At 43.0% G+C, this 27947-nt stretch overlaps 1 protein-coding gene across 4 annotated transcripts in view; it reads left to right on the top strand.

Moving 5' to 3' along the window:
- Window positions 1–27947, top strand: part of LOC147026226 (NIPA-like protein 3) — an 89885-nt gene that overhangs the window by 60536 nt on the left and 1402 nt on the right. The window contains exons 9-11 of one of the 4 annotated variants that reach the window (XR_015058172.1): window positions 1682–1745; window positions 3665–3748; window positions 20574–20711. Coding sequence is in view for 2 of the 4 variants with exons in the window: in XM_085881427.1 (XP_085737553.1) it covers window positions 1682–1745; window positions 20574–20724 (215 nt within the window). In the remaining 2 variants the exon portion in view is untranslated. Of the gene's footprint in view, window positions 1–1681; window positions 1746–3571; window positions 3749–20573; window positions 20727–27947 lie in introns of those variants that run through there. The other 3 variants (XR_015058171.1, XM_085881427.1, XM_085881428.1) reach the window with 3 other exon arrangements.

Genomic DNA, 27947 nt, shown 5'->3' with positions numbered 1-27947 from the left:
GTTGGTCAGTATGGGGTTCCCTTTAAGGAACCCAACCAGGAAATAAACCTGGAAAGCAGGAAAATACAATCATGGCATCGTGATGAGCTGCAAGGAACTAAAATGGTGTCAAAATGGCGGAATAAAAGTATTAAATTGGGAATTGGAACTCTCCGAGGCGAAGTTTACATTTTAAACCAGTGTTTCTCAAGGTGGGGCGTGGGAATATTTTGGTGGGGCATGAGGATTCAGAATTAATGAATCAATATACGATCGCTTTCATAGCTTTGCTATGAGTTCCCTTCTTCGTTGATTCAGCCATTTCTGGTGGATTTATCTGAAGTATCAGAGCAATACCAAGAGGAGTTATGCGAGTTACAACAAGATGAGTCTGTGAAAACTCTTTTAAAGATCAAAGGAACCATGATGTGGCTGTCTGAGGAGAGCAAAAAGAAATACCCAAACTCGACTACTGTGGCAAGGGAAGTATTGATAAATTTTCCATCATCTTAATTATTTAGTCGAATGTGGATTTAGTGTTGTTACCGATTTGCTGCAAGCTCAGAGAAATCGACTGGAAATCACGAAACGTGGTGATTTAAGGCTGAAACTGACAAAATTGGTTCCTCGAATCAAACAAATCTGCAGCCAGCTTCAAGGGCAGGGCTCCCATTGAAGTGAGTAGCAATTGAATAAAATTTGCACTAAAGTTTTAATAAAGCCTTTTGAATATGTATGTAGTATATACTGTAGTGTCTCCAATCATGGTGGGGCGAACGATTTTTTGGAAAATCAAAGTGGGGCGTGGGACAAAAAAGGTTGAGAAACACTGTTTTAAACTTTTGTCAGATTTGACTAAGCCAATGGAACACATGTTTATATCTGTACTTTGTTTTCTTTATCACCTCAATTTGTAATTTTATTTTAAAAACGATGTGTGCTGTCATTAAAAAAGGTAAGTTACACCACTGGTGACTGCATCGCAACCATGGCTTACAAACAGCAGTTGATAAGGAACGGCTGTCTTGACAAGCGATTCACGATGTATGCAGCAATTCACTGGTACGAAGATCAGTGATGTATCCAGCGATTCGTAGGTATGAAGCTCTATCATACAGAAACCGATGCAACCTGTTCCAAGGCAAGGCAATTTTTAGGGGGCTGAAACAAATGGTGGATTCAGCCAATGAAGACCCCTGAGAGGTGAACGTGGGCTGACCAAGGATACAGCCTATTTTTGTTTTAATTTAATAAGGCCATTATTTATCTTCGAAAGGTGTGTTTAACTTTACCCAAACACCCAGTTTTCATTCCTGCACTCCCTTGGAGTTCCCATAGTACGGATATGCAAAGTTCCGGGCTGCTAAGTTTAATGTTTTTGGAGTTATGGAGGAGACACACTGACTGACACACCACACACATACACACACACACACACACACACACACACACACACACACTCTCTTTTGTTATTATAGATTCATGTTATCATTCTTTATTATCCCTATTCATTTACAATTACCCAGGATGCTTACACAGTAGGCTAGACCAGCCTCCAAAATGCAGGTATGAATGATGCTCACCATAGTGATGCAAAATGATGAGCTGCAAAATTGAAAATCGATTATGTTTTGTGAAGTGGTTTTCAAGGATGATGAATACCAAATCGATTGTTAATAACTCGACTATGTTATTCTTCCAGGAGAAGTGTTTTATCATGAGTTCAACTCTTCACCGATCCTCCATGTTCTTCTCTTTCTGCTTGGGTGAGTTTGTCATTTGTTTAGACTTGTGTGTGTGTGTGTTCCTTTATGCAGGTTTTACTGAACAGTATTTAAATTAAATACACCTCCCGTTTAAAAAATAACACACTTCCCAAGAGTCACAGAGACTGTGGCACACACACTTTCCATTGGCTGGTTAACCCTCAGTAATGATTGGCTGGCAGTTATGAGACAAATTTTTTTTTTGTATTCATTGTCGAGGCTTGTATGGGAGCTAAAACACTACACATGACAAAGGGGGGGGGGGGCGAGAGAGGTAAGGACAAAACAGTGTGGAACAGAGACATTAGGAGATCAGTGGAAGGGAGAGGGATGTGTCTGGGAACACGGGGTATACAAGATGGGCAATGCAGGGACTTTCAGGACTTTACATGACAGGGAACTTTCGGGAAAGAATGCAGAGAATTTGAAGGAGGTGGGTTTGGGGTGGATTAATGGGGTAGAAAAGATCGTGGTTTTGGATGGGGGGGACATTGGAGGTGGTGGTGAACAGCTATTTTGAAGACTTGGAGGGAAGAATGGGATTGAATAGAGTGTGGGAGTTTATTCCGAAGGCGAGAAAAAAGAGGAATGAAAGTGAGCAGTGATTCGTGATTTTGGTAGTTTGCCAGAAGGGAGTTATTGGCGGACCTTGAGCACCCTGTGGAAATATGGGGGGGAGGGGGGACATATCACAGACAGAGCAGGGGGGGCAAGACTGGAAAGGAGACAGCAGAAGACAGAAAAACCACCGACCTGCCTGCAGTAAGAGAGTGAGAGGCCCAAAAACTTGGCCTCACTGTAGGAGATACCAATTATCCTAAATGCCTTGGTGTCCACAGCGTGAAGCCGAAAATGTTGAGAGGCAGGAGCACCAGCCCAGCAGGGAGAGCTGTATTCCATCAGGCTGCAGACAAAAGCTTTGTATGTGGTCAGGAGCTCAGGTGGGCCGAGGAAGGACTTTGCATGATGGAGGATTCCCAGTCAGCGACTGGCTTTGGAGGCCAGGTTTGAAATGTGGCTTACCAAGGGAAGATCATGGCAGATAGTGATACCCAGAAGCTTGAATGAAAGGACTTCTTCCACAGGATTGTTGAGAAGGTAGATGGGGGGGGGGGGGTTCCCAACAGCCTTTCGCATAGCCATCGTGAGAGTGAGATTTGTCAGGATTGAAAAACATATTCCACGTGTTGGACCAGTTTGCGATTTTACCCAGATCTGCAGAGAGCGAAGAAGCTGCTGCTTGCCGGTCTGAGGGATGACAGATGATACGGCAGAGGGTGGAGTCATCAGCAAAGAGATAAAGAGGATTTTCCATGGAGTCGGAGAGATCATTGATGAAAACCAGAAATAGAACAGGGCCCAGAACACTGCCATGAGGAACTCCAGCCTGCACAAGAAGAGGGGATGAGAACTGCATTTAGGGCCACACATTGGCTGTGACAGGAGAGGAAGTCTGTGAGCCATGAGTGGAGATGGCCTTGGATACCATCAGAAGAGAGTTTGGTGAGCAGGGCAGGGTGCCAGACTGTGTCAAAAGCACACAATATGTCTCGGGAGATGGCTCTGATTCCATCTGGCATTGAGGACCTCCATCCATTGTTGGGAGAGCAGAAACAGCATATCCAGGGTCGAGTGACCTGGTCTGAAACCAAATAGATAATTGGAAATCAAGCCATTGGAGAAGAGGAAGGATTTAATGTCTGAAGCGATGATGGATTCCATCACCTTGCTGATGATTGGGAGAAGGCTGATTGGTCTGTTGTTGTAGGGATCTGTTTTTGCACCATTTTTATGTAGAGTTGGAATGTTTGCTTATTTCCAAGCAGATGGCACATGAACTTAAGCAAATGAGAGGGTGACTCGAACAGAGGAGCAGATTTTTAGGACACGTGGGCTGATGCCGTCTGGACCATTTGCAGAATCTGAGTCGAGGTTTCACAGCAAACTCTCCACTTTGCCAGAAGAAAAGGACACAGAGTCCAGGGACAGCTCGGTGCGACTGGGTAAGGTGATGCAGCTTTGTGATTGGTTGTCCAACTTGCCCCCCCCTCCACCCCCATGTGCTGTTTGTATGGAAGAGAGATAATGGAGATTTCACTCCTGATGAAACTCAATGGATGCACAGTATTTGTGTTGTTGACTGAAACTTCGAATCTCTTGATTTATTGAGGTTGGAGGAAAACATGTTTTGAAGCGTTTCAATACTCCCAACCACACATCTTATATAGTGCCTTCAGAAAGTATTCACACCGCTCAACTTTTGTCACGTTTTGTTGTGTTACAGCCTGAATTTAAAATGGATTAAATTTTATACTTTTTTCAGCGATCGACAACAAGTACCCCATAACGACAACGTGAAAACATGTTTTTAGAATTTTTTATAAATGAATTAAAAATGAAAAGCTGAAAAGTCTTGCTTCAATCAATACATGTTCAACCCCCTGAGTCATTCCTTTGTAGAAGCTACTTTGGCAGTGATTACAGCTTTGAGTCCTCTTGGGTATGTCTGTATTAGCTTTGCACATCTAGGTTTTGGGATTTTTCTCCAATTCTTTCTTGCAGATTTGCTCAATCTCTGTCAAGTTGGATGGGGAGGAGGGGCGTTGGTGAAATGGCAATCTTCAAGTCTCAATGGGATTCAAGTCAGGGCTTTGGTTGGGGCACTGAAGGACTTTCACGTTCTTGTTCCGAAGCCACTCCAGTGTTGCTTTTGCTTTGGTGTCATTGTCGTGTTGTAACGTAAATCTTCACCACAGTCTTAGGTCTTTTGCACTCGGAAGCAGGTTCTTCTCAAGGAGTTGCCTGTGTTGAGCTCCATTCATTGTTCTTTCTCTACTTACAAGTGTAAAAATCCCTGACTTGAAAAGCATCCTCATAGCATGATGCTGCCACCACCATGCTTCACAGTAGGGATGGTGCCAGATGGGTGATGAGCTGCGCTCGGTTTCCGCCAGACATAGCGCATTGCATTCAGGCCAAAGAGTTCAAATTTTTTTGTCTCATCGGACCACAGAATCTTTTGCCTCATGCTCCCAGAGTCTTTCATGTGCCTGTTCGCAAACTCCAGGCTTGCAATCATGTGCCTTTTTTCAGGAGTGGCTTCCATCTAGCCACTCTCCCATAAAGCCTAGATTTGTGAAGTGCTGCAGAGATTGTTGTCCTTCTGGCAGGTTCTCACATCTCAGCCAAGGAAGTCTGTAGATCTGTCAAAGTGGTCATTGGGTTCTTGTTAACCTCCCTGACCAAGGAGCTTCTTGCTCCGTGGCTCAATTTGGTCAGAATGCCAGATCTAGGAAGAGTCTGGATAGTTCCATATTCTTTCCATTTCCTAATGTTGGTGTTCATTGTGCTCTTGGAAACTTTCAACACTCTAGAAATTGATTTATACCCCCCCCCCCCACCCAGATCTATGCCTCCTCACAGTTCTATTTCAGAATTATATGGACAGTTCATTGGATTACATGGAAGAGTTTCTGCTCTGACATGCACTGACAACTGTGGGACCTTGTATAGAAAGGTGTGTTTCTTTCTTATTTATGTCCAGTCAATTGACTTGGCTACAGATGGACTTCAATCAAGTTGTCGAGGTATCTCAAGGATGATCGAAGCAAATTTGTTGCACCTGTGCTCAATTTGGAGTTCCATATCAAAGGGGTTCAATACTTATTGGCGCAAGATATTTCAGCTTTACATTTTTCTTAATTTATAAAAATTTCTTAAAAACATGTTTTCACTTTGTCATTTATTGGGCATTTTGTGGAGATTGGTGACAAAAAAATTGTCACAATAAAATCGAATACTTTCTGATGGCACTGTATATGTGTGTGTGTGTGTGTGTGTGTGTGTGTGTGTGTGTGTGTGTGTGTGTGTGTGTGTGTGTGTGTGTGTGTATATATATATATATATATATATATATATATATATATATATATATATATATATGTATATATATATATATATATATATGTACATGTTGTAAGATTTGCAGCTCAGGATTCATATTGGAAAAAAAAAAAAAGAAGTAGCACACTGAGCAATAAAATAATTCAAATTTAAATTCTTTTTTAAAAGTGTGACATTTGAAGAACAAATAAAACTAGTTCTGTTCCTCAGAGGCGTTGAGAGTGCTGTGGTTAAAACACCGTTAAGTTTCGTTAGGGACAGTTCGCATCATGCATTTGTCGAAGTTCTAGCCAATCCCAAGACTTCCTGGCAATTGAATGACTGCTGTTTGTTTTGACATTGTAATCGATTCTTCCATCTACCCCACAGACATAACACAATAGTAGACCTCATCACATTTGATGCAACATGCATGCAAAAAGGCCTGCTTTACAGGATTGTAGCTTATAATGATTAATGGTTACTTCTAAGAAAAATATTTGCAATGAATCATGTTACAATGTAGCTGTTTCATTGTCATTTTCCCATATCTCAGAGCATTGCATGGCTGAATAATGTAAATTGGCCATGTATCAAACTTCCCACATTTAGAGCACATTTCATTGCAGTCTGCGATGTAACTTACTAGCAAAGGTACCTGGCTTTGTTGGGCAATGCCAGCAAAGCCACCCAGGTCCTCTGGTGAATCATACCAGTGCTCTGCCATCCAGCCCATGGGCTGTGCAGATAGCTCAGATGGCAGAGCACTGGTATGGTTAACCAAAGGACCTGCGTTTGATGTCTGGGTGTGTATTTTTCCCACATATTCACATTAAGTTTGTTTCCCTGCTCATTTATAACTATATTGTGTTGCGGTTGTGGGGTAGATAGAGGAATTTCAGAGCAAAGGTTGGATTATATGGTGTAGCAAGGTCCGTGGACGAGCAGGAGACATCTCGATGTAAATAAAGTTGGAAAAATGGTCAGCTTAAGATTATTATGTGTGACCACACAGTAAGCAGTGCTGTGTTAATGAGGTAGGGTTTAAGACGAATTTCTCCCAATATCTGATTGCCCCCTGTGACCTTTTCCTATGTTTTTGCATTTACAAAATCGGAAATAAAGGAATTATGTTCTTATAACAACAACACCAGCAGAGCCCCATGTTCCGAGCAGGCAGAAACCCCACCTTCTCTGCTTCATGCCAACAAGCCATGCCCTGAGGCTTATGATTGGTCGGTGGATGTCAGAATGTGCGGGAGAGAAGCGAGTGATGAGATGGTGGTTGGAAGAGAAGGGCATTACAGTTGCTTCTCCTTGACATGACGAAGAAGGCTGTGCGATTCTTGTGTTCGTGCTGTGTGCATTTGCTCACGTGCCGGAGCAAGATGCTACCCATTACTGTTCGGCTGAGTCACGGAGCATGTACGTTTCTGAGAAGAGAAGAAGAGCGCTTCTCTCAGCAATAACTCAGCATGATCCCGTTGTGTGTTAGAGGAGGAAGGCGGGCCATTTCGGTGAACAGACCTGGTATAGAGACGAGGATTGAGGCATAATTGGTGGTGCAGACACAAACAGGAGCGTGAAGGGAGGTTCTGGGAGGAACGCGATTGAGACAGAGGCTCTTGCTGGCTACCCTCGACATGGCGGAAAAGGCAGCGTGAATCCTGTTGTTTGTTTGTGTGAATTTGCACGCATGATGGAGCAAGATGCTCGACATTGACTCTTCGGCTGAGTAATGTGAGACTGTGCTTCAGAGCCTCGTGTTGTGCCATCGGGGAAGAAGACTGTGCCATTTTGCAGAGGAGCGGCGTTGGCAACTGCGACTGTGAAAAGAAGCTGCCCAGCAGTTTCTGAGTCCTAGTGTTGAATATCACCATCCAAATTTCCTCCTGTACGTTTCCCGACCAGAGAGCTGCTTGGCGCCATTTTGCGAGCTTCCCGCACAGGACGAGGTGGTTCACCCCCAAAGCTCATAAAAGATCATCTCTGGGCATAAAGCTCAGTGCCAGAATAATGAGATGGATTCCCTTTTGTTTTATCTTTCCCCTTGTCTGTTTTTGTAACTGTGTGGAGACGTCTCAACCTTTGGCTTTAATTTAACTTACATTTTTATTGTCACATTTTGATTAATTTCCATTATAAACACTTGCTTTATGTTCATTAAACCATGATTTATTAAAGTTGCTTGTGTCTGTCTATTTATTGTGAGTTCGAGTATAAACCCTTGTGCTACCGTCCTGGTGAATGCCTCTGGTACGTGCTTCACTGCCTCCCGTCCTGCACATGCCATAATCTCTAAGGAACTCGGCTGTTCGGCTCCAAAGGAAATTGTTTGACTATCCGTGCAGTCGGTGTTAGGCCAAGGTCACATTTGCTCTACGGCGAGGATACGGCGGCCGTACGCCCTCTGAATTGACAGAAATGTGCGGCGGCCACAGAGAAACTGAGGTGGCCTCAGGGAGGCCCTACGCCGTTTGGCTATATTTTACAGGCCGTAGGGTCGCCGTGGAATTATAGCACGGAGTTATAACTTTTTTCATTTCTACGTTCGCTGTAGCAATTCGACAAGCCAAGCTATGACGTAGATGTGTTCCACGTCGACCGTACGTAGGGCGTACGGTGGGCTTGAGTTATTCGTGTGGCTGCCGTAAGCTCTTCTCAATGAAAAATTAATTTTCCCAACCCCCAAAAAATTACGGCGGCCACACTATTTCCACGGTCGCCGTACGGTGGCCTTGCGGTCTGTGTGACTACCTGCGGACAACGCAGAGTCGACGCACGGTTCCCCTACGCCCGCCGTGCACCTACGTATGGCATCCGTGGCAGTCTGCGTTGACCGTGCGTCCACCTTGCGCTACCGCTAGAGATCGGACTATAGGTGTTTGCCTATACCGTGGTGCCCCCAGAATCCCAATTTAATTCGTTCCAGGAGGCTGTTTGGATTGCAAAAAGTTTGGATTCCAAAAATATTTTCCCAATAAGAAATAATGGAGTGAATTAATCCGTTCGTGGACCCAAAGAAAACCCACTTTCAAGACACTTTAAACTAAAATTCCCCATGTTTAAGGTAAAATAAGATGAGTAGGCCTAAATGACCTTCGGTGGCGGTGTATTGTATGTAAACTGGTACAATCACCACATCCAAAGGTCCACACAGGCTTGTGCTCTGGCCTGGGTTCCGATCGCTCACGCACTCTGCGAGAGCGCTGCCCCCAGGGCAGCTCATCAAACATGATGCCCGCAGAACCACAATCACTTTCATCAAATGCATCGGGCTGACGTAATCATGGATATTCCAAATTACAACTGGTTTTGCTGTGAAATTCAATCCTTGCCCGACAGTCCGTCACACCACGTGATCGGATTGCTTTTTTTGTTATTAATTAAAACACAAGATGATTAAAAAAACAAACATCACAAATGAAGGTGAAAACACGAGGTAAGGCCAAAGTCACATTTGGCTCGGCGGCCGGAGGGTCTACAAAATGTACGGGCACTAGCAATTATAAAGCGGCTGCAGTATTTCCACAGTCACACAATGTAGCAGTCACATATGCTTTTAGCAGCGACTCGCGAAGCGAACGCTGCTCATAGAGCTCGGCGTTGTTGTTGTTGTTGTTGTTGTTGTTGTTGTTGTTGTTGTTGTAAACAAAACCTTAATCTCTCGGACTCGGCTCTTGTAAATACAACATCCGGATCGCCTTAAATACTGAGCACATGTACACATCCTCACATAGACGGTGCCTTTTGAGAGCGTCTATCATGAACTTTTAAATATATTCGGACATTTGCTTTAAAGTTTCGAAAAGTTGACGTTACTATTTAAAGATTATTCCATTCATCGTATTGTAATTTCGTAAATACATTATATATTTCGTAAATACACGATATATCGTAAATACGTAAATACATTATGACGGGTTTAGCTATTGGCTTCATGAAGGCACGTGACGAAATAAGGGAAGTTGTTGTTGTTGTTGTTGTTGTTTTTAAAAACAAAAAAATTTTTTTTTTTAGCCGCCAAAACCTTTAGGTTTTGGACGCTGCTCTTGGACACATTTGGCCTTGTTATTTTTCGGGTAGCCGCACGGCGTATTTATAAATTGTGGAGACCGAAAACATGGGTGTGCCGTACGGTCTTTGATTTGATGTCGCACGGTAACCTTAGGGCGTTCCTGCGGCGGCCATAGAATTTTCAAGGCAGACGCAAGGTGCCCACAAGGCGACCGCAGGGGACCGCAGGGGGAGACCTTAAGCCGAACGTGCGGCCAGACGGACGGTAACGAATGGGTTAATTTTTTTTTTAACCAGTTCTTTTGTTTTGGCTTGTCGAATTTCTACGGCGAATGTAGAAATGAAAAAGGTTATAACTCCATGTTATAATTCCACGGCAACCTTACGACCTGTAAAATATAGCCAAACGGCGTAGGGCCACCCTGAGGCCACGTCAGTTTCTCTGCGGCCACCGCACTTTTCTGTCAATTCAGAGGGCGTATGGTCGCCGTATCCTCGCCGTAGAGCAAATGTGACTGAGGCCTAAAGTATCGATTGACACACGAGAGATGCTTTCTCGTGGACTTCCACTGATGAACTGAATGAACAAAGCGCGAAGATGCGGCTCGAATAGGTGGGGGAGACACGTGAACAAACATGAACGCTAATTTGTGTTCGGTTTTTTTAAAATGTATTAGGTCTTTAGGGCAAAATTTTGTTGAAAAAATTGTTCGGATTCCAATTTGTTCAAACAATGGGGCGTTCGGATTCTGGGGGCACCACGGTATATTATAGTTATAGTATATTCAGTTATATATACTGGTATATTTTTATTTCAGTTAAAAAAAGAACTGGTATATATACCCACTCGTTACCGTCAGTCTGGCCGCACATTCGCCTTAGGGTCCCCCTGCGGTCGCCCTGTGGTCGCCTTGCGGGCACCTTGCATCTGCCTTGAAAATTCTATGGCCGCCGCAGCGACGCCCGAAGGTCACCGTGCGACATCAAATCAAAGACCGTACGGCACCCCCACGTTTTCGGTCTCCAAAATTTATAAATACGCCGTGCGGCTCCCCAAAAAATAAAAACATGTGACTGCTACATTGTGTGACCGTGGAAATACTGCGGATGCCGTGTAATCGCTAGTGGCCGCAGATTTTGGAGACCCCATGGCCACCGTGGCAAATGTGACCTCGGCCTTAACCACCCGTCCATGACAATTGGGTCGGGGGAATTAACTTAACCGGCGTGGCCATGAAAATTATTTATTGGGAATGACTAGGGGCTTACTGTGCATGGGATACCATTGTTATCTTCCATATTTAATGTATTGGAATATTATTTGTGATATGAGATGTACGTAGTTTTATGCATTTAAGATGCCGTCTACCCACCCCAATGTTTGTGTCGAAAACTGCCATTCATGGAAACCCCTTTTTAATGTTCTTACAAGTTTTGGCAGGGAAAGCCTGGCTTTGGTCCAGACGGAAACCGCCGCGGAGGACCATCTGAGTGATAGGTTGATGGGTGGTGTTCCCACCCTTAAAACTGGGTCCCGGACCAATCACGGCTGATAGTAGAGGGCTAAGTCTATCATTAGAGTGGGTGGGGGCAGAAACTATAAAGGCGGGTGTAATCTGATGCCCAGAAAATCCATTGGTGATCCTGCATGTGAATTGCTGCAAGGATTCCCCCAGAACAGGCCCTCTTTGCTGCTGAACTCTCCACCATGCCTCAGCCAGAAAGTCACGTTTGGTTCCTGTTTAATAATTAAGGTTCCTGTTTGATCATTTGATTCATGGGCGTGTATCCGATAAGGGGTTAAGGAGTGATCATTTGTGATTATCGTTTGGTTCTTCTTGTATTCCTGCTCTGTATTCTCCAAATTACATTTCTCCACTTGGTCTCTAAGTGAATCCGGATGGTTCTGCTCGCATGTCCATTAAAGGATAAATTGGATTTGGGCATTTAGCAGCCATAATGAGACTGTGCCATACACCCAATGACTCCACTCGGTCATGATTCGAGATTGGGTGTATGGCAGCAAATAAATGCGGTGCATCTACTGACTTTGTTGTTTCACTTGGCATGGCATCGTGGTGGACAGACACATAATCTAGGCCAGGCAGGCTGAATCAGTATGCCGCCATGACCTCTTTGATGTGGTTCACCGGGATTCGAGTCAAGGAACATACGTCTGGTGTTTCCTTAATGGTTCGGGTGGTGGGCTTGGGATCCTGGGATCCTGAGTTAAAATCCCACTTGGCTGTTGAATTAATACCTGGTGGGGTTGATTCTGCCTGTCATCCTTCTGAGGTTGGCAAAAATGAGTGCCAGCTTGCTGATATGTTGTGTCGGAGTGGCGACCTGTCTAGAATTGTGTCTAATAGCCAAGGAGACTGCTTAGGCAGCACCGACGCTCTGCACAGAGTATGGTCCTATCCCAATGGATGGATGGATGGATGGAGCTGGGCAACTGGATAAACCTGACAACTTCAACAATATATGTAATGCTTTTATATTCGAGTTTTCATTCATATATTATTTAGGGATTTTTTTTTACATTTTGTTGCAATCTTTCTGAAAATAAAATAAAATGATGAAAACATTTTGACAAGGAAATGCAAATTAATGGCAAAATAAATAAGAGCGATAAATGAAACATTTATCATGGATATTTCGCAGCTCCATACTAAAACTTTTAATACCTAGACTTGGTCTGATGACCTGTAAAATTCGTTTCACATTGCCAGAGGGAAAATGATGGGATTACACTGCCCAATGACCCATTTTCAGAAGAGCAGTGATCAAGCTTTATTGCAATACGATAATTGCATGGGCAGCCAGACCATATATATTACTTTTATGTTCGAAAGTTCACAAAGTTTCGGCTCAATTCCCGACATGGTCTGCACTTATCAAATCATGCTGGAACTATTCTGAACCAGTCAAACTTGGCCGAAGAAGCTTAATGCTCATCGAACACAATTACGATCACCCTCGCATTGGAATATCACGATGCCATTGCTTTCAAGCTTTGTGTAAAGTTTAGTGTTTAATGTTCGGATGCAATCAAGCTGTAACTAGAACAGCACTCGATAGAGTGCACAACTCCACAAGGCTAAATAGTTTACATTTTGTATCCCACTGATAGGTGGGATCTGAATCCTGACCTGAACCAAATTCGAATCGGCTTGTTCTTGTCACCTATCCAACTCATGCACTTAGTTTTGTTATAACCCCACATTTTTTTTTTAATATTGTCGTTTTTGGCATCGTCCCTCAATTGTGAAGAATCACTTAAAAAGTACAGTAAACTGATCCGTAACCTCACCTAAATCGAATCAATCTTCCTGGTCATTCACGCAACCTGTCCACCAGGTTTCATCTGAAATCGTCGATAACTAACTTTTTGAAACATCATGCCATATATCGTTTTTGGCCCTATCTCTCAATGGTGAAGAATCACTTATGAAAACAAAAAAATTGTCCTATCCAAATCCAGATCCGGATCTTCAGCAAAATTGAAACAATTCGTCCTTGTCACACATCCAACCTGTCCACCAAGTTTCAACCGAATCCGTGTCTAACTTTTTCGGATATCCTGCTCACAAACAGACAGATGAACAGGGGTGAAAACATAACCTCCATCCACCTTTGGTGGCAGAAGTAATTACAATGACTATGTATTAAAGCAGAAGTTTAAATTGAAAATCATGCAGTTATGCAATCCTAATGGGGGCTGTTGCTGCTCTTTGCATCGGTTATTACATTCAGATGCGATGGGATATTTCATTTCATTTATTATTTTGCAAAAAAAGTTTAAATTGTAGAAGTATATTAAAAAAGGAGAAGGTGTGATGCTATCAGATGTACCTTATTAAGAGTTGTGATGACTCAAGCTTTTGCCTTGCTTATGAGGATGGAAAAGTTGGTTCTACCTTGGTCATTTAGCTTCTGGAAGTTTGGCGGCTGTGAAGTTGAAATGAAACAATAGAATTCAGTTATGAGGATAGCCTTAATTTATTTTATTTTTATTGCTTAATTCATGTTGCTACTCGCATTGCCTCCAGCATCATCACGAGCAGCCTCTTGATAGAGTTGTTTAAGCTGTCACATTGTAACAGAATCACTGTTTACCTCAAATCATTTGTTCCTCTTCCACCCCCCCCCCGACCTGTGGAACCAATTTTCAAATTATTTTCAATCTCATTCCTCCCTCCACATCTTCAAGACAGCTGTTCATAACAATCTCAGATCACCCCCCTATCCAAAACCATGATCTTTCTACCCCAATTAACCCAACCCCACCCCAAAGCCCACCTCCTTCCAAATTTCCAGTTTTTCCTTCCTGAGAGTTTGCTTCTCTATCCATCTTGTCTACCCCATGTGCCCCCTCCTACCCCTCATTCCTCCCCACACTCATTTTTTGTCCAAGTCTCCCTCTATTTTGTCCTTCAATCCCACTGTTGGTGTCCAACCCCTCCCCGACCCCTCTCCTCACTCTACTGTCGCTTTAGTTCTGTTGCGTCCTGATCCGTTCAGTGTTCTCACTCTTCCACGAGCCTTGTATGCAAAATTGTTATTCCATTCAGTGTTATTCCTTCCACAAGTATACAAAAACTAACAGGAGAGTAGTTACGCTTTTTGTCACTTTATCACAAAAATCAAAATTATTTTGATTCACAAATCAGTGGTTTTCCTGAGACTTCATAAATCAGTGGTTTCCATGAGGAAGCAGAATCACACACACACACACACACACACACACACACACACACACACACACACACACACACACACACACACACACACACACACACACACACACACACACACACACACACACACACACTATGATTAACTTTTACTTTGTAATTGGTTGGACCAATTGATCAGATCAAGATTCAAAACGTTGTCACTTAAGCATGAGTCACATTTGCTCTATGGCTAGGATACGGCAGCCGTACCCCCCCCCCGAATTGACAGAAATGTGCAGCAACCGCACAGTTTCTGAGGTGGCCTCAGGGTGGCCCTATGCCGTATGGCTATCTCTGACAGGCCGTAGGGGTCTCCGTGGAATTAAAGCGCGGAGTTATAACTTTTTTCATTTCTAGGTTGGCCGTAGCAATTCGACAAGCCGTAGCCATGACGTAGATGTGTTCCACGTCGACCGTACGTAGGACGTACGGTGGGCTTGCGTTATTCGTGTGGCTGCCGTAGGCTCTTATCAATGAAAAGTGAATTTTGCCAACCCCCCAAAAATTACAAAAAAAATAATTACGTTCGCCTTAGGGCCCCCCTGCGGTCGCCTTGTGGCCAACTTGAGGCTACCTTGCGTCTGCCTTGAAAATTCTATGGCAGCCGCAGGGACGCTCTAAGGTCACCGTGTGACATCAAATAAAAGACCATACAGCACCCCCACGTTTTCGGTCTCCACAATTTCTTAATACGCCGTGCGGCTACCCGAAAAAATAAAAACATATGTGACTGCTACATTGTGTGACCGTGGAAATACTGTGGCCGCCCTATAATTGCTAGTGGCCGTAGGTTTTTTATACCCTACGGCCGCCGAGCCAAATGTGACTGAAGCATAAACTATCACAGTTATTGTTAAGGCCCGGTCACACTTTGACGTTTTAGCCAGCGATGGCAACGTATTAAAATGTATGTAAAACGCTGGCTTACGTTGAACTTTTGATGTTATTTTTTTAAAGATTCGGACGTATTCATAGCGACTTGGTCTTATGTATAACGCATTGGTAATGGACACAGAACGTTTCGTTGTGTTATAGATAACTTATACCAACGAATGCTGAACCTGTTGTCGGCCTACACAACCGATGCCCAACGATAGTCTAACTTAGGCATAGCGCATTGCACGCATCGCCGACGATGTCGTGACGTAGCCTATTAAAAGGCTGACGCACAACGATTCGAATCATAACTGCCGTAGAAATGTAAGTGTCAACATCGCGGTCACACCTTGGCGATCTTGCCAGCGTATGCCGACCTAAGAAAAATGTGTCTAAAACGTTGGGGCACGTCAAATATGGTATGAGTAAGTTTGGTATACGTGAGTACAACGCTAAAGTACGCTATCATACGTCGTAGTAAGTAGAGTACGTCAAGAAATTTTAAACATGTTCAAAATTTTACGACGTACTCGGCGTATGACACACGTTCCGCATGCGATGGGGATAAGTTTTACACACGATATGTGGACGCTTACACACATCCACAAAGGCTACTTATAAGCTACTCATAAGTCGAAACACGTCGCGGTAATGTCTTTTTTACGCGAAACTTATTTCTAACTTATGTTTGACGTGCTTTGAACCAATTCTTTACGTAGTCCCAACACACATCGACGTATGTAGACGTATTCCAATGACGTCTTCCGGTCGACAAAAAAAAAAAAAATTAACGTGTTTCTAACTTACAACTGCCATATAAAGACGTGTTCCCAGCGGTTTTGGGAATTGGTATATAAAAATGCTGCTCATAAAAGGGGAACCCAACAGTGTTTTCGAGTCCTTTTTGAGTCGATGTCCATGTCAGCAGTAACAGTATCAGCATTAGTATTAGTATTAGTAGTAGTTTGTTCATGTTGTCAGTCGTAGGTGAGTGTGAGGGGGAGGGTGTGGGTTATGATGGATCGTCCTTGCGTTTAACGATTTAACGATTTAAATGATAAACTCAACGATTTAAATTGCTGCATCTCCACTATTGAAAGTAGACGCTTGCGCTCAACAATTGAATTTTTTTTACACTCAACGACTTTTAAACGGTACCACTCAGCTATTTTCATTGTTTACAATGAACGATTTAAATTGCTGTCACTGGCCTTTGTTTTTTGACGCTGGGGTTTGGAAATTTGAAGCGTTTCTTCTGAACGTGTTAAAACGCTCAAACTCGACTATTTTAAACAGACGCTGCCGATGGACAATTGGAATCATAGCCAAGCTAGACATCGAAGTGTGAACATCCTCGTCATGCCGGAGAAAAGTTTGAAGAATGCTGCAAATAAGTGTCCTGGCCGTGGCCGTGGACACTGACGCAAGGACGATCCATTATACCGACGTCTTTCAGCCTATGAGTAACTTAAAAGTAACGTCTGTCGACGTGTGGCAACGATCGCGTAACGTGCCAACAACACGTTAATCATAGGTTAGAAATAAATTTCGGGTATGCTAAACATTACCTCGGCGGTCTCAACTTATGATTAACTTACAAGTAGCATGTGTTGACCTCTGTCAACGATCGCAGACCGTGCATACAACTTGTGGCCAGCGTAGCGGAACGTGTGAGTCATACGCCGGCATACGTCGTGAAATTTCAAGCATGAAAAAATTTGAGGACAACCGAAAAGTACAACGTTTAAAGCCAACGTACAACGACGTATGGCAGTATTTTTCAGCGTGCTCTCAATGTTATCAAAACTTACCCATAACGTATTCAACGTGTGCCAGCGTTTTAGAAAAAAAAAATCAAAAATCTGCATACGTTGGCTAAAACGTCAAGGTGTGACCGGGCCTTAAGATAGGCATTGATACCGTATTTGTCGAGATTCACTGGAACCACAAAGTTTGTTCCTGTCTTTTCATCCTAATTATTTTCGCTTTACTGTATTGCGATCCTGAAATTATTAATTAAATTATTTCCCCTTGTTTGCTGTGCTTTTTAGGGGGCTTGGATGCACATCCTGCTTATTCAGTTATTGTTTGAGGATATAAGCGCACCAGAATATTGGCAAGCATTTTAAATGAATAATCATAATTTTCCTACTCTCACTTATGCCTGCAATTTCTCCTCCCGCTCGCTCTGGCATCTTGTGGAATTTATCTCAGTGGAGACCAGCTCTTACTCCTTAGGGGAGGGCAAGACTGGTCCCATTTCCTACCTTTCTCACACATCAATCCCTATGCAATAAGAATGATTAGTAAAACTTCACAGGAATAATTAGTACAGTATTTCAAACAAACGTAGTCGAATACGTATGCGTCGTAATTTTATTTTTGATGAAAGGGGAGCACTTTTCAAATTGATGTAGATATATTGTTGATGTTTCTGGTTCCCTTTTTATTGGAGACTTATAGAGGATATCAATCTCCTGCTGGACAGGGGTTATAAACTACTCGTTCTTTACACTGAAACTACAATGTCAGCAAGGTAATTTCACAAGATGGATCCATAACTTAGGGTTAAGGATGGCTTGGAGAGCCGGTTCAATCAAGTCAGAGCATGAAGTATAGGGATGAGCTGGTGTGCGAGCTTTCAGTCCCAGTTCATATTTCAGTATCTCACCAGATTTGGTGGTGTCTTAAACTGTGCCACTTATCTTAAGTGTGAATCCATTCTCACTGAGTGCCATTGCTCTAGATTGCATACCAGTGGCAATAGAATTGATGCCATTGCCACACATGCGTCCGTAGACGCCGAACTTGTAGCAAGAGGATGCCGGCCCCTTGTGGACCATGGCTGCATTTATTTCGTTCCATTTTTGGCAGTGGACCTGAGTTAATAAGTGTAATGCCATGGTCGGGTGTGAGTATCACAATGACCAGATAGTAGTCTTAGATCATGAGGCACACTTATGAATGTGAGGCATTGCCTCACTGTGTGGCATTTATAACTGACTCATAAAAACTTTGCCAAGACCCAGTGTGTTCCATGTCATACTGCCTCCTCCTTGCCTAACCTAAGCATGCCAACACAGGAATAGAGCAAACTATGATCATGTTTGGTTTGGTTATACCCGGTGGAATCGGACAGTCACTAATGGTCAACTGCAAATCACAGTAGACAAGAAGATTCCAGTTGTAGAACTAAAAACAGCACCAAAATGACATGGTAAATAAATGTAGATCAGGTATGATAACAGCTGAGTGCTCTGAAAGTCAAAGGGAAGGAATTTACCACAATTTCCCGTTTACAAGAAGGGGTTCAATACCCTGAAGGTGACAGATGCAAAACTATCTAAATTATCCCATGCCACCAAAAATAATTTGAAATGATCACAGTAGTAGTTATTTAAAAATGTTTACAGTGATCTAAAGTTTATGAGATAGTTTGTACAGACATCATGTGCAGGACAAAGACATTAGTTAACATCAGTGTAGTTTTACATTAATCACAAGGACATTGGTGGACACTGGACATATATATATATATATATATATATATATATATATATATATATATATATATATATATATATATATATATATATATATATATATATATATATATATATAGTTGCGGATCTGGAAACCATAAGCATTCAACATACAGATGTCCCAAAAGTCAGTTATGTCCTTAAGTATGTGTGTAGTCAGAGCCCTTTCCTTTTGTCTAGTGGGAGAATCAAAGGCGTGCGTTGCGATTTCTTTTTCGTTTGGTTATTAAATCTTAACATCCAACGAACCCTCCAACAAGCCATCTAACAACCATCCCATCTACATGAACCCTTGGCCCATCACGATCCACCACCAACCAGCTGCCTTCTCGCACCCTGACGTGCCAAGGCAAGATCTCGCGGTTCCGGTTTCTCGGCTTCCACGAACGTTGCAACTCTTTCACGCCAACCTTTGCAACATTGATATTGTTACTCGTCAAGTATGAACCTGCGTGGAAGAGCGGGTGGGGTTTCCCAGCAGGGGCCAAGGCCCCGCCTTGGAAAGGTCAGCCGTGGGACCCTGTCCAATCAAAGGCGGACAGCGAGGTGTGTTTACCAAGGCCCCTCCCCGCTGAGGGAGGTCCATAAATTCCCGAGCACTCTCTGAGGCAGGAATCTTTTTGGGGTCTTGGAGAGTTTTTGGTGGGTCTTTTTGGAGGGTTCTTGCTGTCACAAAAGGGGTTTTTGTTGTTACGAAGGTCGTCGAGGTGGCGAACGTGTCTTGGCTGGCCCTCTACAAGGAAGGAAAGAGCGACCCCGACCCCCACTCCGTGAACCCCGCTACTCACCACCTGAGCTCCGCCACGAACCTCGAGTCCCACACGTGCAACTGAGGACCAAACCAGCGACCATTGTCAGGTGCTGCAGCACGGAGTACCCCCTTTCTCCGACGGCCAGGTACCCAACCGAACTCTGACCCCCAGCTTGTCTCTCTCCTTGGCTGCGAGGGTCCAATAAAGAACTCTGTTTATTTTCATTTGTGTGTGTGTGTCTACGTGTGGACCCGTCTTTAAGTAGAACTGAATAAGTGTTTTTGGATCATTGTAAATACTTCTTGCATATTCGCGTTGCCTTGCTTTGTGTCTTCATTTACTGGAAATAAAACTTGTTAGAAATGTTCCCAGTTCATTTCCGTCCCTTCTTGAATTGGTCCAGCATGGTTCGGATCTGAGTTTAGGCGGGGTTTATTCCAGCCGGCATGGCTTTGGCAGTTTCCGCTCGGCTGCACCCGAACCGGAGTTGGTAGTCGGTAGTTGGAACTCTACCGCAGTCGGTAGAGTGACCCGGTTTGAGCAAGACGTGCCGAGGGCGTGGTTTCCCCGGAAGTCGAAATCGCGTAGTTAATTCGGTAAATTGGTTATCGACAAATAGACCCTATGCTACACGGTTGAAATATTGGTGACCACGGTCAGTTAAACGACCCGCCAGCTCGCGGAGTTATCCGAGTGACGGCCTACAATTCCGGGGAGTTTGGTGGGAGACGATGCAAGCTTTCCCCATCTTGTGGTTATTCTCGCCATCGACCCCCGGCCCACAACAATATATATATATATATATATATATATATATATATATATATATATATATATATATATATATATATATATATATATATATATATATATATATATATATATATATATATACAAACACACATGTATTTTAAAAAAACAGAAGGTGAAAAACCCAACTGAATTATTGAGTTGGCTTGTTAATGCTCTCATAGTATGATTACAACAACAATATTGTTGATGTAATAATTTGCTTTCCAGATGCCTTCTGTGCTTTTCTGGTGTCCTGCTGGTCACATGGGAGAGGAACAAGGCCCAGGAGCTCTTCCCCTTCACACACTCAGGAGCAATTCACGGTGTCTGTCCACCACTTGACGTGTTGCAAATGGCGGAGGTGCATCAGGTGACTTAGAGGTAGTGTATTCTTTCTTGTATTTTGAAGTTGCTGGGATGGTATTTTGAAGACCACAGCTCACTTAAACCACCAGGCTTTACATTTTCAAATCATATCACCACACAGACGAAGAGAAGTTAAATGCGGTGCCCCTTTCTGTCTGTGCTAAATGTTGTCATTTTAACTTTCGAGACCAGACAAAAGTCATTTCTTGATCTAACAGGCTTTGGCACTCTATTTTTTTCACAGTCAGGGCATGGTGTCATAACCTGAAATTCTATTCATCATAATTCTTCTTTTTCCCAAACATAAATGGAAATACAAGAACAATTGAGATGCAGAGAAGAGCACTTCTGTCCATCTTCATCTTAACATCCCCCACCCATATGTATTCCTCCTGCAGCACAAAAAGGAGAATCAAAAAAATACAACAGCTTTTCAGCATTGGCTTTTTGTTACCTTGTGCATGTAGCAAAGTGTAGGGTTAAGCAACTGGTTCACTCTCTCTGTCTGTCTCCAGACATCGGTCGATGATCGACGAACATCTTAATTTAAATTGAATTTTATATCTTGAACACGAGAACACAAATCAGAACACAAACCTGCATGTTAGCAGGACCTTGGGTCTGAATTTGGCAAATTGTACAGAATGTCGTCCTGAATGTGTATGTGCAGAGGATAGGAGCATGGATTCCAGATAAAACAATGAAAGGTCATTGTTTTATCTGCCCACCTTTCTTGAATTCAAACAAAATTGAAAATCATTCCAAACTGGAAACTTACTGTTTTTAGGGACATCATAAAGGACACAAACAGGCACGAATATCTCATTTAACATGTTAAATAAGTTGGTGTAATCGGTGCATCAATGGCAGTAAACTTCCGAATTTTTTTTCTATGACCTTTAAAACATTTATTTTTTTTCAATTGAGTTATATACTTGAACGCTGTGGAACACAAAGGGAATTGTTATCACTTTCAAAAACTAACAGTTTAGCAGTACTTGGACAAAATATTGCACCATTTTATGCCGTCTCAACCAATGAAATTTGCCACTAGTGCCCTCAGCTTTGGGGAATATCGAGATTCAGACAAAATCGCAGCTCGTCGGAAATATACATCATGCTCGGAAATGCAAAGCAAGTGTTTAAAAGATCCTTCCCATGTCCTTTCTCTCAAGACTGCATGGGGATAAGGTGTTCTTTGAACTCTATGGTTGCTGTTGTTGTTGCTTTGTTGTTCAAATAGGGGGTGGGATAGGGGGGGAGAAGACTTGCTAGAAGAGGCATGAAGAAATTGGAGGAATAAAATAAATTGGAAGGGGACGGACACACACACACACACACACACACACACACACACACACACACACACACACACACACACACACACACACACACACATATTTTAATCGCTCAGTTGTGTAATGGGCATCCCATCGGAGTCTGGATAGTCGGCGGTTCTAACCTGACCCCGGCCAAGTCATTCCAAAGACTTAAATGGTATGTGCTGCTTCCTTGCATGACTCTTAGCATTTCAAAGGATAGAACATGGACAAACAACCAAAGGTTGGCAATCATGGTGCAGGCTTGAAGGGCCTGATGGTCTGTTCTTGCGTTGAAGTACCTTGTGAAGAAACCCATATACTGCGCGCGCGCGCGCGCACACACACACACACACACACACACACACACACACACACACACACACACACACACACACACACACACACACACACACACACACACACACACACACACACACACACACACACACACACACACACACACACGTGTTGTTTGTCGCTAACCTTATCCAAATGTTTGCACCATCCAGTTTTTACCTTTTGCATCAGAGTTGTGTATTATGTGGGTATGTTCACTTTCTCCCTTATAAAAAAGGACTCCGACATTTGAGCTTGAGCTCCTGCAGGTGACTGGAAATGAGTGGTCATATCGGAAATAAAGACCGGACATGTGCCGAGGCTTGGGTTTCTATAGGCCTCAGGAAGTCTGCTGTGAAGCTGGTGAAATATCACTTGAGACCGGATCTGCTCTTGCTTATTGCTCAAATTAGCCGAGTAGATCTTGTTTACTTTTGGTTGGAAGCACAAACAAGGATTATATTTAGACAACATTGCTGATGCTGTCTGCGCTATCACTGATGCTGTCTGCGCTATCGCTGATGATTCACTAATATGCGATGAAACCAGTCTGGCAGCTGAGGGGGTGTGTAGCATTTGGATTCTCATGTGTGTACTATATGTGAATGTCTTTATAGTTGCTGAGGAACTTTGGAAAGGGTTCGAAGCAGCATAGCGCTTACCTTGTGTAGGCCTTCTTGGGTTACTTTATGCAACTTCTTCGGCAAAAGGAGTGTGGAGTTACACACACACACACATATATATATATATATATATATATATATATATATATATATATATATATATATATATATATATATATATATATATGTATATGTACATATATATATATATATATATATATATATATATATATATATATATTCACTATAAGAGAGCTGTGTGTGTGTGTGTGTATGTCACCATTTTTCTCTGAGATGGCTGAATGGATCTTCATCAAGCTCTCAGGGGTCCGTCATTGACTGTCAGAGAGTGTTTTAGTCAAAAAGAAAAAAAAAATGTTTCTGGTTCCCTTTTTATTGGAGACTTATAGAGGATATCAATCTCCTGCTGGACAGGGGTTATAAACTACTCGTTCTTTACACTGAAACTACAATGTCAGCAAGGTAATTTCACAAGATGGATCCATAACTTAAATTTGGAAAAAATAGTTCTGTGTTTTTTAAATCGCTACATAGTGCCGAAGCCTTTTTGGTTAATGACAGTTATATTCAAGTACACATCCACATAAATAAAAACAAAATAATGACCAAACATTTATATACAATATATACCTCTTCCGGAAGCGGTCATAGTTGGTGGTACATTTTCTTCTTCCTGAACGGCATCATATTTATGGATCGGGGTCAAACTTAAGCCAGAAACATCAATGGCATATTTCCAAGAAACATCAATGGCACATCCATTCAGCTCATAAGATCTAATTATAAGATCATCCACTCAACCCCCTCAGCTACCGGGGTGGTTTCATCACTAGCGAATGATATTGGCGAATCATCAGCGACAGCGAAGACAGCAATGCATACTGAGGCTCCCAAGCATGTACCACGTGCAAATGTCAAAGGCAGTCAATATTTTGCAAACGCTGTTTCGAACCTTTCCCAGAGTTCCTCAACAACTATGAAGAGGTTCACACATCGTACACATATGAGAATCCCAATGCGATACACCCCCTCAGCAAGCGGACCAGTTTCATCACTTTTTGGGTTGGGTTGCTTTATGCAGCGACTTGAACAAGAGGAGTGTTGGAGGGTTCAATCATTTATATAATCCCAGCCACATGGGTCTAGTTGATTAGGTGAGAGCGGATTGGCTATTCCCTCCATTCATAGGTGAGATGTGGGTGGGTCTCTCTTTATTTATATATTGACTGTGTTTGATGTTTACACATTGGTATGCATTGCTGTCTACAATATTTCTGATGAGTTGCCAATAAGTGATGAAACCATTCCGGTAGCTGAGGTGATGTGGAGCATTGGGATTGTCATGTGTGTACCATGTGTGAACGGTTTTATAGTTGTTGAGGAACTCTGGGAAGGGTTCGAAATAGGGTTAGCACTTACCTTGTGTAAGTCTCCTTGGGTTCCTTTCTGCAGATACTTGGGCTGGAGGAGTGTGGGAGGAGTCAATCTTTTATATAATCCTAGCCACATGGGTGTAGTAGATGAGGTGAGAGCTGATTGGCTCGTCCCTCCATTCACAGGTGAGAGATGCGGTTGGGTCTTTCTTTATTTACATATATATTTATTTATATAAATATATATTTTTAAACTATATATATATATATATATATATATATATATATATATATATATATATATATATATATATATATATATATATATATATTGTTATGGTTGTGGAAATTCGCAAACCACCATTCAGGTCCCATAGGTGAGATATCTCTGTAAGTACATGTGTAGTTAGCCCAAACCCGTTGTATAGAGGGAATTTATGTGATCCATCCGGGTTGTGACGCTTTGAGTTAGCCATTTTTTTCTGTTCTATCTTTTATTTCAAACAAACAGCATCTCAACAACCACGCCATCCCCACCACAGCTCCAAACACACTACAACCACGCCACCTCCACCATCAACGCTACCACATCTTCGCCACACGCCATTCAGTCGGCCCTGTGCGGTTACGATCTCAGGGAACAAACAAAAACCAATGGCTCTGCTCGGGGGTTTTCCCACCTGTTTTTCCCATCGAGGTTCTCTACGCTTGGTGTGGAGGAGGGGCGATTCAGAGGTCAAAGGTGAGAAAGGGTGGGGGCCTCTTTTTGGGGGAATAATTCCCTGGCTCTGAGCCAAGATTGGCTCCCCCGGCCCCCGCACGGCGCGGGGTGGAGGGAAAGCAAGAGGTCACGCCCCCCCTTCGAGAGGCTTCTCCAAGAAGCTCGAAGGGAGGCGGGGCCGAAAACGGGGCGGAGCGAAGGGCGGAGCCCCGCGCTACAAAAGGCGGACAGGACGGACCTTGAGGGTTGTTGGGTTGGTTAGTCAAGAGTTGGTTCGTCGAGGTTTGGTCTTCATGGTCGTCTTCTGGCTCGAGTCGCGAGCTTGTGGTTCCTGCCTTGCTTCGTTGACCTGTGCGCGAGCGCGGAGAAAAGCGCCGAAAAAACCCCGTCCATTTCCCCAAAACCCTGTCCGTACAGTCGAGCGGACTACACGAGCGACACGTGGCACGAGCTCGCGGAGCACGCTGGAGGGGCTCGGAGTTGCGGTCACAAAAGGAGGACTCGACGCGATCAGGGAAGTCACACTTCCAATTTCTTTTGGGTTCTGTGTAAACGTGTGTGTGTGGCGCCAGTCTGGTGAAGTAAAATTGTTAAGTGTTGCCGTGTGTCGGTCTTAGTCGGTAGTATCTCTGCGTCATTGTTTCTTTTGTGGCATTTGATATATGTGCATTCTGTTTGGCTGTATATGTGTGCTCTCCGCGTGCCACGGAATAAATGTGCATTATGTTGAACTGTTTTCCCGTTTCACTTCGTCTTTTCTTTAATTGAATCTCCATCTTGCTTCACGTAACGGGTTCGTAGTGGGCTTAATACGCCCGATAATTAATCGGAACCGTTGAGGCCGACGATAACACCGCTCGGTTATCCCGATAGTACGGAACGGATCGCTTAAGCGGCCCGTGTCCGGAGTCGACCTGCGGCGAGGTGCGATCGCCCGGTCTACCATCTGCGTGGGTACTTAGGGAGGTCGAGTTTGGCGAACAACCCTATCCCACGCGGGTGGCCGATTGGCACGATCGTGGTGAGGCCGAAAGGCCCACCCGTGACTAGCTTCCGGCGTTAGTCCGAGAGGGTCAGGACAGAATTGTCCGTCCGGTGGGCGACGTGCCACGATTCGAGTCACGTGGCCCATCACACGCCGGCGGGCGCAAATTCGCAACAATATATATATATATATATATATATATATATATATATATATATATATATATATATATATATATATATATATATATATATTCAATTGAGGGACAGCGCTGGCAGGATCGCCTCAAGGTATGCACAGTTGCTGCTGAGCTGTCTAGCCTGGGTTTTGAATCTCTCTCTCTCTCTCTCTCTCTCTCTCTCTCTCTCTCTCTCTCTCTCTCTCTCTCTCTCTCTCTCTCTCTCTCTCTCTCTCTCTCTCTCTCTCTCTCTCTCTCTCTCTCTCTCTCTCTCTCTTTCTCTTTCTCTTTCTCTTTCTCTTTCTCTTTCTCTTTCTCTTTCTCTATCTCTTTCTCTATCTCTTTCTCTTTCTCTCTCTTTCTCTCTCTTTCTCTCCCTTTCTCTCTCTTTCTCTCTCTTTCTCTCTCTTTCTCTCTCTTTCTCTCTCTTTCTCTCTCTTTCTCTCTCTTTCTCTCTCTTTCTCTCTCTTTCTCTCTCATACTATATACCAATCTTAGTTTCATCTTCGAAGACCGATAAACTAATGAGAGCCATTTTTTTTGTCTTCCGGATAAAGACATGAAGGTGGAAATAGTGCTGTCCTGCAGGACAGGTGTTAATGAGAACTTGTGAAGATTTGTGCCACCATTGCACACTTCCCCTCTTGGGTAGTGGTCCGTGGTAATGACCTGCACCACAGGACCTGCAGAGGTCTCACCCCCACATCTAGATTGTTTTAATAAATTACAAACAGCATCACGACATTGATGTTGCTGCTATTAAGTTTCTGCCGAATCTGAACTTTGGAGATGTGAAAACAGCTCTGCCAAAGAAATTGTGCTTTGTTTTGTTTGTTCGTTAAACATGCAAACTGGACAGTGCTCTGTTTTCAATAGGGCAAAATGAAATCGTAAATGCAGTTATATTTTTCAAAATAAAACCAGGATGGGTAAGTCAGACCTTTTTAAATTATTAAATTCATCATTACTTGGTGAAAACTTTTTTTTGCCAAGTATGTTGGTCTGCAGCATTTGTCTGTCTCTTGTCTGTTTGTCTCTTTGTCATACAATTTTTGGCTACAGTTTTCAAGCAATCGTTCTGAAATTTTTTGTTTATGTAGTTGACTGGCCAAAAACAGCAAATCTTAATTTTGGTAAAGATCCGGATCTGGATCTGCGAATTTTTTAATTGATTCTTCAACATTGATAAGGCCAAAAACGATATATAGCACAGTCTCAAAAGGTTATGGATGGATTCACACGAAACTTGATGGACAGGTTGGGTGTGCCACGAGGAAGAATTTATTCAATTTTGGTTTCAATTTTTTTCAATATTTCAATTTTTCAAAAAAATATTCAATTTTGGTGAAGATCCGAATCTATATCTGGATACGAGAGTTATTTAACTTCTAACTGATTTTTCACCATTGAGAGATGGGGCTAAAAACGAGATTGCATGATATCTCAAAAAGTTGCGGACGTTTTCGGATTAAACTTGGTGGACATGTTGGGTGTGTGACACCGACAAATTGGTTCGATTTTTGTGAAGAACCGAATCCGGATCCGAGAGCTTTTCAAGTGATTCTTCACCACTGAGAGATGGGGCCAAAAACTATGTATCGCATGAGATCTCAAAAAGTTGTGGATGAGTTCTGACAAAACTAGGTGGATGAGTTGGTTGGGTTACAAGAACATGAC

The sequence above is a fragment of the Eptatretus burgeri genome, chromosome 5, assembly GCF_056783735.1.
Source record: "Eptatretus burgeri isolate ZD-2024b chromosome 5, Ebu_testis_v1, whole genome shotgun sequence".
In the NCBI taxonomy this organism is placed as follows: domain Eukaryota; kingdom Metazoa; phylum Chordata; class Myxini; order Myxiniformes; family Myxinidae; genus Eptatretus; species Eptatretus burgeri.
Note: the sequence above shows the minus strand (reverse complement) of the source record. Positions and strands in the feature narration are given on the sequence as shown.